This window comes from Priapulus caudatus, unplaced genomic scaffold (assembly GCF_000485595.1).
Source record: "Priapulus caudatus unplaced genomic scaffold, Priapulus_caudatus-5.0.1 Scaffold120, whole genome shotgun sequence".
Taxonomy (NCBI): domain Eukaryota; kingdom Metazoa; phylum Priapulida; class Priapulimorpha; order Priapulimorphida; family Priapulidae; genus Priapulus; species Priapulus caudatus.
In genome coordinates, this window is record NW_014577181.1 from 336,155 (window position 1) to 347,782 (window position 11,628).

The 11,628-nt window shown below is 41.4% G+C and overlaps 1 protein-coding gene across 2 annotated transcripts in view; it reads right to left on the minus strand.

Moving 5' to 3' along the window:
- Positions 1-1,140: 1,140 nt before the first annotated feature.
- LOC106805605 (G protein-coupled receptor kinase 5-like) overlaps positions 1,141-11,628 on the minus strand; it is a 53,405-nt gene continuing 42,917 nt past the window's right edge. The window contains exons 8-16 of one of the 2 annotated variants that reach the window (XM_014807274.1): positions 11,626-11,628; positions 10,552-10,679; positions 7,302-7,390; positions 6,890-7,009; positions 6,292-6,429; positions 5,763-5,900; positions 4,010-4,150; positions 3,049-3,111; positions 1,141-2,033 (exon numbers count right to left, since the gene is read on the minus strand). The exon at positions 11,626-11,628 is cut by the window's right edge and continues 188 nt beyond it. In XM_014807274.1, the coding sequence (XP_014662760.1) occupies positions 3,079-3,111; positions 4,010-4,150; positions 5,763-5,900; positions 6,292-6,429; positions 6,890-7,009; positions 7,302-7,390; positions 10,552-10,679; positions 11,626-11,628 (790 nt within the window). In that variant the 3' untranslated portion in view covers positions 1,141-2,033; positions 3,049-3,078. The remainder of the gene's footprint in view (positions 2,034-3,048; positions 3,112-4,009; positions 4,151-5,762; positions 5,901-6,291; positions 6,430-6,889; positions 7,010-7,301; positions 7,391-10,551; positions 10,680-11,625) is intronic. The other variant, XM_014807273.1, reaches the window with a different exon arrangement.

Below are 11,628 nucleotides of genomic sequence, written 5' to 3' on the forward strand. Positions count from 1 at the left end.
ATCATACCTCCCCTGCCCCAAACAACCCCACTAAAATAACATTATTAATTGCACTATACAATAGTCATACTGATCTAGATTAGTGTTTAAAATGTAGCTTCGGTCTTTATACGAGAGCCAAAGCAGCAACGAACGTATAGCGCCGCTACACAGGCACACAAGCATATACAGCAGCCAAGCTCTACACCCAACCTATCTGCCCCGATAACCTCAATCTAGAGCTAAATCTTTATGAACTTGGATGATCTGTACACGATGTTTGAGCAAATAAAAACGTCACTAAATACGCAATAAATATCTTAAAGAGTATGAACGACACACCTTCCAGTGCGAGGCTGGGTGGGGTACCTTCTCCTGCGTTACAGAGGGGCAACCTTTGTGCATAGCCATTAACTAAGACAATGCATATTCCACTTCAATAACAGTGTTCAGTCGTGCCTGGACTCACAATCACGGGAAGAGCTAACAGCTGAAAAATGCGTCTGCAGAGCAGGGACAATTTTATCAGGTCAGTAGACACTAAGCCTTCAAGAATTACCACTTGCTTAAAGTTGGCAGGTGATTTAGGGTAGATTGTCACTACTAATAGTCGCTGCTGGGCAACTCGCAAAGCAAGACTATACACCGCCTGCATAATAAGATCAAATATCAACAATTGCAGTTCCACTAATTTCTCAAAACAAGCATCACGGAGCTATTCTGAGACCAATTTTTCAGAAAATTCACGAATTTACATCCAGTAGCTTAAGCGATTAAATGGTAGCCCAAGCTCGATAATCAATACTGACCAGATACGACGTCACTAAAAGCACAACGAGAAAATTGTTTTGTTCATTCACCCTACTCAAAGCAATACGCAGGCAAAGTCCACAGACTGGTACTAGCAAACCTCTGAACCCTGAACTTCATTGTGCACTCAGTGCAAGAGAGATGGCTCCTAGTACATATTAACTGTATGTCCTCACACAGCTTCCATAGCTTCCCGTTTCAGATCTGCACATTAACCTCTCTCTCTCCCCTCCATGTCGCAATCGCTTGCACCTCAGTCAAGTGGCTCTCAGCTAAAACTGGTTGCCACTGTAAAGCAAATATCGAAGACTAGTATACATAAAGACATAAATATAACACACAGTAGAATGCGGCATTAAAACGATCCGTTTATCTGCTCCCCTGTTAGCTACTCGGGTAATTGGTCATTTTTTGGTTGTGACGATAGAAGAATTGATAAACTTATACTCTACGGACGCTGGTGTCGCATACTCAGCCTTGCATTCGCAGAGCCAACACACGGAAAGTTGCGATAGTCTGCAGTTAGAACGCAGTCTGTAGGATCACGCAAGCGATCGTGCATCAGCATGGGTGCGCGTACGTCCATTGCTCACTCTGTGTCTGTAGTCACATTCACTGAGACACTACCATCCAACCTGATCCTATTGCAGTAGATCCGGGGGCTAAGCAGCGACTAACTGAGGTTTGCGGTTCTCACGAAAAATACAGTTCATCGAAAGAAACTGCTTGATACAGTGTTAGCCAGTGGCAGTAGCTTTTATCCAGCTTTTACAGCATCCCATGCTGGCATCTTGGACACACTTATGTGCACGCACACACATATATTTGCACACATTATTAAGCAACTTTCACATGGATTGTGCAATTTCCGTGCCTGCCAGGTGTGTGCACACGCGTGAGTGCGTGCATGCGTGTGTGTGTGTCCGTGTGGCTGTGTGCATGTGTGAAAGTGTCCCCCAGGGAAGATGCGTTGCTCCATATTCTTGCACAGCCGGCTGCCACATAGCAGGGTCGCAGTCTAGTGCGGTCGAATCTTTCACCGATTCAGTGTCCACTATTCTGTCGTCATTGCTTCTGCTCCTGCCTTCATGGAGACATCTCCAGCTCACTTGATCTTCCTTCTCTGAGGCGGCGTACGCGTGTAACTGACCCTATTGCTTGCAGTTGTTAGTTGATTCAGCATTCACTGCCTGGGCCTCAACTACTGCACGTCGCTCCACCGTGTGCTGTGGTCGGGTTCGTTCCTGCAGCAAACCAAGGCAGCATTACTCTACAATGTCAGCACAAGTGCATTACGCCAACATCCTCCTCACAACTGTGATAACCTCTTTGCTGAGTGGTAAAACTGGGTGCTTTTAACCGATACATGACACTGGGTGGGTATTGATCAACAACTAGTCCAATTAGTCTTTTCATTTCATCATAATTCACAGTAACGGTTATCTTTGAATTATGGTGAAAACTGTGAGATGGGCCTCTGGCAGAGTGAGGCTATTACACGTCTGCTGTCTCTGCATTGCATTTAACTCTGCTGAGAACGGGATAGTTACTATACATAGTAAGATTACAGCACACAAAGAGTGTATCCACCCGTACACTTCCTTTTCATCTAATAACATTGCTACCACATTGGACACATAAGAGATGGTATTTAATACCAATTTACAAGATTCAGAATGACAAGTAACAAAACAATAGACGGTTACGATCTTCCCACGTTGCAGTAAACTAATACCCGAAGCATGACGTCAAAAAATCATACCGAGCACAAAATAATATCAGGAGATGTTACGAAACCTACACATAATGCAATGATAAAGGCAAGGTATTACAGCATACAAGTAATTATACACAACAACATGTGCGATACGAGCAGGCAATGATGTTAATAGAATACAATAAATAATTAACAAGCATGCAGCAAATTAGTTCCTCAATGATGGATGCAAACGGTTTTCTTGTTGGTGGCCTCTATATAAAAAGAAGCCTCTGACATCATGCACCTGCACCCCTAGCCACTCATAGCTCACCACTTACTAATTCTAATGTTAAGCTGCGACAGAAATGCTTAAAACATTGAAGGATGGGGTATTCCCAAATCGTTTTGCATAACCAGCATTAGTATAATGTTAGCAACCAGCAGTGCAAGGTCATTCGGTGCAGTACAATTAGAGTAACTAATGACTATTGAAGGCCACCAGTCTATACAATGCTGCTGATGCAAAACAACTAGGTAAGAAGCCAACTAGATAAACGTACTCTAATGAAGGCCCTAGCAATCCATCCAGTCTAATCACTAGACTCGGTGTCAGCGCAAACGCCCTGTAAAGTAGTGCACATAATAATTACTTGCCTCATTCACGTTTTCTCTCTTACACAATATTTACTGTATATAACTTACTTGACCTGCCACACAGAGTCTATGTTATGTTATCCCATAAAACCACACTACCCACACAAATCCTACGTTATCTCACACTACTATACATCCAACAAAGAGCCCATTGCATCCTATACAACTATACTGCCACACAGAGCCCATGCTACCTCATACAACTATACGTCCTATATGTAGGTTCTCCAGCATCCTGTATACCTATTCTCCCACAGAGAGCATGTTCATCACCCCAGCATATATACACAGTTCAGCCTTGATTATCCGACTTAAACAGGGTGTAGAGGTGGTCAGATAATCGAGAATGTTGGATATGATAATGCAGATACGAGGGTTGGATGAGGCAAATCACGGATTAAATGGAAGTGCAGTGTAAGTATAAAATTTGGTTTATCAATATTCATTCTCCTGTGTAATAAAACTAATGTGGTATAGAACTATTGATAGTTCTTCTATATATGTTAGTATCAGTGCAGAGTATATGAATAAGGAATCTCAATTTATGTACGCCTGAGAGTATACATAGTACAGTGTACACACCACGCATACTAAATATGCCAGGTAAAATGAAATGTTGAATATATATGAATTAGAATAACATAAACATTTAAAACAAACATTTACTACAGAAGACAGATGAGAGTAAACAGAAAAATTCCTATCACTCTTGATTTGCTATGCTCTCAACTGTACTTTGCATAAAAGTGCACTCAGTGCTTGACAGTGAACCACAAGTGCTGGACAAAAACTTTGCGTGGAGACAGGACACTTGCTCGCAAGAAAGGAACCCAACTAAAGCAGGTTCCAGAAAGCCTGGCAACTCACCCGCCTCCTGAACAAGCGTGCAAAGAAGCCTCGTCGCTGTGGCTGCGGCTCTTGGTCTGGCGGATACTCTATCAAGTCTGGTGAGGGGCCGCCATCTGGGCCGAATACATTCAACTCCCTAAACACCTCTGTCTCTATCATCTACAATGAGATGAATAAGACACATAAGGCTTCCGTTTGTCTTTAGCCTTGCACCTTTACTGCCCAGCTATCACGAACACACCATGGCTCTTCTCAGTGAAGCTATACATCAGAAAAGCTTTCACAGACCACATGCACGAAACATGATCAAACCTCAGCTTAGTTGCTGCTCAGGATTATTGCCTTCTATTTTCCTTTATCCCCCATACAGCATCAGGTGCAACACTGCTGTTATTATGAGTAAACATAACATTCTAGTACATTTCACAGTAATTCTTCCCAATATTTACTAACGTGAGCAAACTACTGAATATCCTTAAAACCATTTTCTTTTTATTCCAATAAAGACACATCTAACACCTCCGTCAGACTGGACGACTACCATCCGTGACCGTACGGCGACCAGAAAATGTACAAGGTCGCCGGCAAACGCGAGAAAAAGTCCCAACAAATTACAAACTTGACAAAAACCGCGCTCTTACCGCGACCTGTGCGATCATACCGCGTTCTCACGGCGTGCCCGCCACGACCTCTCCGCGCTTATGGCGTTTCTATTGAGATCTATGGGCTTGGCAACGGCGATCACCGGCGATCCCGCGGCGCTCTCACCACGCTCATGGGGTTCTTACCACGCGTCTTCTACGTGTATCGCGACTGCACGGCGACCTCACGGCGTTTCTACCACGTTCTCACGACGACTAGATAAGCTGGTCAGATTTTCAGAAATTTCAACTGTATAGTTGTGCGTTTGCTGAGTAGAAACACGATGCCGAAGAAACAAGCTACCAGAGGCCGAGGCCGTGGTCGTGGCCGAGACAGATCGGCATGAAACAGATTGGCAGATCGGATGAGACAGATCCATGAAGTCGCTGTTGTAAATGTTACCATTTTTGCAGCGTCTTTGTCACGCGTGTACTGCGCGTGTACTACGTTTATGGAGATGTTACGACGCTTGTCTCACAACCTTCGCGACCCCACTGCGTTCTCACCGCGTTCCAGGTCAGATCGCCGAACCTTGGCGTTTGGTTTGAACATGCTAAAAACAAACGCCGTGACTCGGCGATCATTGGCGACCATGGCGACCACAGCACGATGTCTGGCATTTCCACCACGCTTATACCATGCTTATGGCGACCTTGACGCGCTCTGGACCAATTTTCCATCGCCGTAGCAGCGCAGTAAGGACGCCACCCCGGTCTGACGGGGGTGCTAACGTGCTAACAACTCATGCCTAATCACAACCAAAGATCACCGAGTGCGCACTGCCGTGCTGTCTATATCCGCTCACGTGACCACCTAGCTTTTCTTCTCATAGCTGGCTACTGGTGCACAGTACTGCATGGTATATTGTGTATTCACTATACATTATTATTAGACACAATTCTTAACAGTGCCAATATTCACTAGTAAGCTCAACGAGCCAATTTAGCTGACTCAGCCCAAAATAATACTTATAATTATACTGAGATAGCAACCTATTAGTACAGAAGAAGGCAATGGCTTGCAGTGTCCAGATGGTACTGTTTTGGTACTAATTTCACTATGATTGTAGACAACACAATAGAAAATATGGTTAACAAATTATTCAAGTACAACAGTATGGATAGCATACCTCATGCTGCCAGGGGATTGGTACACTTCCTGTGTTAAATTTGCTATAAAATGTGTCATCACTGGGATCCAGGTTCACACCTTTCACTGTAGAGAACTGTTCAATGTCAAGTACATCCTTGCAGTATACGGCTCTTGGCTAGAATAATAAAGTAGTGACAATGATAGACCATCGAGACAACTCTGCATCCCACAAAATATTGATTAGCCAATCATTATGGACAGAAAGACGAGAAAGTGGCCTGAAAGCTCAGACCACATTGTTGAGCAGCAATTGAGTGTTCAAACCGGAAATGTGTAAAACATTACACAAAGAATGCATCGCCAAAGATCGCAAGTACAAAATTTTCAATAATACAAATCCTATATGCAAGAGATGAAGTGGTAAATACTCAGCCAAACACATGGCAGTCCGATGCTAAGCTTGTTATAGCAAAACAAAGGTGTATGTAATCACTAGCCACAGCTTTGATATGCTCCAGTTTAGCATTTTGCTAAAGAAATACACCAGCTCATTGACCTTGACTTACATCAGGAACAAATGGTGGGTCCAACATGCCGGCTTCCAGTCGCTTGAAGTTGATATTTCTAAAAAACGTGTGTGCTTTCACGACTTTGGCACCGTTTCCTCGACAACCCAGCCGGCTGCGAGGGTCCTTCTGAAGCAGCTGGGAACATTAAAACATGATTTTATGTAGGTTAAGACGAGTTAATATATATGTATATATAATATTAAATAAATGAAGTTATTTAACCTTTTTAGATAGTATAGACAGCAACAAAAAATCCACAACAACAACAACAACAACAACAACAACAACAATAATAATTATTATTATTATTGTTATGAGAAGAAGAAGAAAAAGCAGAGAAAGTAGAAGAGGAAGAAGAGAAAGAAGAATAACTACTACAACAACAACAACAACAACAACAACAACAAGGCTCAAATTAAGGCCTTATTACAGGGGCTAAAGCCCCTGAGGTTCTAGGATATTGCACAAAAATGGTGCAAAAATGATAAATTTGAAAACCAAAATCGCAATGAACTGTGGAGAGGTGCATTATACTCATAACTGATCATGTGCATCATGATCATCTCCACTATTCTTGTCTTGCTCTGTTCCTTACCTCAGTACAAATTGACCTTGCTTCTTCACTAAACTTGGAAGAGTAGGTTTCCTGGTCCTCTCTCACTCGCCTGTCCACCTCCTCCCTCTTCACCTTCTCCTTTCTCGCTCTGAATGGAGCCTGAAATAACATATTCCACCAACACATAAATGATAATTGCACGACTATGTTCACAGCTATGTAATACTAAATCAGTACTCAACACTTTGCTAGCTATTACAATCATTGACAATAGATCTTGCATTTAAATTCTGCTACAGCTAACATAATGCATAAGCACCAAACATACTAATACTGCAAAAATGTACTGTTTGATATATTATCTCTTTACTCATACAGCTCTGTGAAGAGGGAGTGATTTAGAATGCGCAGGTGGAATTTCATCATAATGTGGCGAATTTGAGCGTCTTACCCTTCCTTCGATCATCTCATATACCAGGCAACCGAGACCCCACCAGTCTGGTCCTACTGTGTATTTCTCATTCTTCACGACTTCTGGAGCTGAAATATACCATTCATGAATCATCAATCACTACGTTACATCAGTGAAACCAAAACCTTGAAATTGGTTGTTCTCGGTTTTCTATTTTTCTGGTACAATAAGATTACATTTTTCATGTTTTCGAGTAACTGTTATCTGATTATTACATTGCCAACATTGCGGGCAGAATGGCATGTTTGCTGTTAGAGACATTACTATAAATACAAGTAACTAATTACAAAATGTAAAATTCCATCTTTCACCAACAACTAACAACACGTATACAATTAATTCATTTTTTTGCCACAAATAGGGGCAAATCCAACGCAATCTTACTGATAGATGGCAGCACCTACATAAAACCTTAACTAAAAGAATACTGACAAGTAGCAAATCAGAGTAAGCCTTACATCTCACACTTAAAGGCCTTCCTGTGAATGGCGTATCAAATACAACTTTCACGGATTTCCACCCGTCATGTGCACCTTTACACCAACTTGTACTTACTTGCAACGATACAGTAGTAGCGCTAACATAGATAGGGACCCTACCTTACACAACACCGCCATGAAAACTCCTATCAAAATACAAGTATGCCTGATTGCCTCCGTCATTCTTCCAACTTTCCCATCCCCACTATGCCCTCTTCTTGCCCACCTCCTCTCGTAGTCTGGCCCCCATAGTCCTTCGTCCTGCCCTATTCATCCTCTCTGATTCACTCACTTACTCGCCAGCGCACTCAAACTCCCCCCACTCCACTCCCCCCTCATCTCGCACTCTGTGCACGTCATGGTACCATAAATGAATACAAACTAATGACTTTTTATTCACTCTTGATGCTACGCATCTTTAACCCTGCTCTCCCCTGAACCTACGTGGACTCTTACATTTACATACATTAGTCAGAACACATAAAACGTGGTAGATACGAATAGTCGGAATAAATATTACAAATGAGAATGTGGAAGCATAGTATTAGTACAAACACATTCCAGCCTTGCACACCCCTTGAAGTACGTAACATAATCAAGCTACCTGTTCCGTACCTGCTTCCCTGGCTTGAATATGATTACCCATAGGCTGAGAGTAATGGGCAAAACACAAACGATGACAACGGAGAAGATGCACTAATTTATAATAATTGTGCTCTTCTTAGACATTCAAATTGAATCGCAATAAAACTTTTCGATAAACGTACAAAAATTGAACTGACTTATAATCTAAAACTTGAGATTCCAGGGCAGAAAATGAAGAGAGCACTAATTGAAGGTAGCAACAATTAGATTGTCCCCAATATGCAATACAAGCTAGGATGATAAAATGCACACAGAACCCAGGTTCAGCTCTAACCATGTGAGGAACAACACTGAGTCCATAAAGAACACTCGTTCCAACTCGTTCAGCAACAGCGAGACATACTATCTGTGGAACATCTTCTAGATTCATCACAACATGTAGTACATAAACGGCAAATGTGCAATTCAATATTAACAAATCTATTCAGTCAGTTTGAAATAAACAGAAGCATCGCTAACATATAACTGAATAATGGGCTGACATGATCCTACGCTGCTTAATTAAGTCACAGCCAATATCTCAAGTACCCTGACATAACAAAATATAAAGAGTGCACAAAATAGGAATTGGCGTAAACGCCGCTATAGCCCTCCAGCGTAGAGATTTATGTACGAACATTTTTATCCTCACAATTCATTCAAACACAAATGCTATCTAGAATTTAAGTGATGTATTGATGCAGGCAAATTTATGCGTATTGATGTCCTGTTAGTCCACTGGGTATAGTAGCTCGTAACATTATTATAGCTCTGAGTTTAATTAATGCAGGGCAGATGTTTCACGCTTACAGATGAGCACCGCAGGCTCCATATGTGAAGCCCTATAAATGCACACTGACAGTGCAGCCGTGGTACTGTACAGATAAGAGTTTAGATAGCGTATATGTAATTATATGGTATTATATATGTAAAAGATCCTAATAATTTCTATATTTAGGCAAGCGTCACGTTGAAACCATGTAATAATAAGAGTTTTGCTTGAATGCAATTTTTTTTATCCAGGTTTATAACTGACACAACTGTTCCTCACAGTCCTCAAATATTGGCTAATTGACCAACTAACATCGTAATATGTTAAAATGCTCCTGTGTAGAGTGTAAAAACGGGAAGCCCAAAGAATGTGGTGAAAATAGTTGGGTTGTTAAATCTATATTTGCGAGATTCTTGCTCAGAAACAGTCTCAATCCGAAAAACCTTACAGCGGATATATCACTGATTACACCAACTTGTAAAACACTACGATTTTATGCAGTTATAGCATAGAAAATTGGACATGAACACATTGTAACACACTGAAATTCGATCGTGCCGCGAGAATGTCAAAATGGGTAAACTTGAATAGGGTATATTGGATGGGTATGTTTGAATGGGTATATTGTCGGTGACAAATTGCAAACAAAAAGCATCTCAAAATTCTGTAAAAGATGAATATGTCTACGGCCGATAGGTGGCGCTAATATCTGATCCAAGAGAGCTGTGTATAATTAGTAGGTCTCAGGGGAGAGATAGTGAATATAGAAATAAGTTGTGGATATAGAAATCAGTTAACCCTAACTCTAACCCTAATCCTAACCCTAACCCTAACCCGAACCCTAACCCTATCTCTAATTCTAAATTAAAACAAAATTAGTCAAAAATAATAAACAATAAAATAAATCAAAGACAAAATTATCCAATCAGAGCCGTTTTTATTGGCCTTTAACGCGCCTTTTATTGGCGTGAAACATCTGCCCTGCATTAATTAAACTCAGAGCTATAATAATGTTACGAGCTACTATACCCAGTGGACTAACAGGACATCAATACATCATCACTCTAGCGGATCACTATCTCGCCCTTGTGCAAAATTTGTGTATAATTATACCACTCACGTCCAAGATTACAGCAAAACGGGCGAGTTTTCGAAACTAGTTAGAAACGTGCATGTTTCGGTGAATACGAAGGCTCTAAAATATTTTATCATCACTCTAGACAGCTGCTGTTACTCAAGCAATAACAGTATCACTGTATGTGTCGTAAAAGTGGGTAAAAAACAAGATTATACTCGAAAATATGGCTTTTAAAAACCTACACTAACTACAACCTGTCAAATCATAGGCACTTACCCATATATCCAACTGTGCCCACTCGACCCCTTATGGTTTCTCCAGGTGGTATCTCAATAGCAAGGCCCAAGTCAGAGATTCGCACGTGGCCAAAATCGTCCAGCAGTATGTTTTCTGGTTTCAAGTCTCTGCAATAGATGAGAGGGTATATCGAGTGCTGCAGGCTAGCCATATCACAGATTACCTGATATAGGTAGAAATTAACTTCACACTGGTATGCAGCACTTTCATGACGACCTGCACCAACATATAGCAGGGTTCTCCAAGGGCACTATCGTCGAGCCCCGCCATTCTAAAATGCACCCGCCACGCTAAATATCATAGCCGCCATGCTGGTGTATACGCGAGAAGTTAAAACAATTAATTAATACACGTTGGTCTCGATGCTACGGGTACGGCAGTACCACCCACAAGTACAAACAGTCACCCTATTACCAAAATTAATCTATGGTGTATAACCTTTTGCTTTAAATATTTTGCATCTGAACTGACAATCAATCCCAACCAACTGGTGTAGGCTAGCTGGCACAATAATGTTCATTTTCATACTTGAAATCCGAGTGTTTTCTAGCTCATCAAGAAATCTTAATCGTGAATTAAATCGTGAATTAATTTCTAACGGCATTATTAACAGGGCAGGTAACCCAGTCTAACACGAGGTAGAGTAGACTGGTACACTTACCGACCACTCCTGCCATTGTCAATAGTGACAAAAAATTTTTTTTTATTTATTTATGAGAGGTGAACTCGATTTGGAACCAGCAAACCAGCAAGTTCACCCCTACATTTTGGTATTTTTATTCCATTAATTATTTTGAATTTTCCGATGGCTTTGCCCATGCAAAACAAACATTTTCACCCCACATGCAGTGCTTCAAATTTACACACAGTGTCCCAGATTGCATCTCAGAGCTTCTACAATTCAAACATTTTCTGGGGGGGCCATGCCCCCGGACCCCCCTAGCACTGAGTACCACCCCCATGCTATAATTTAAAAGCTCAGAGAACCCTGATATATGCATGTAAAAGCACATAAAAACACCTGTCCCACACGTAAGAGAATGTGTATATTACCTA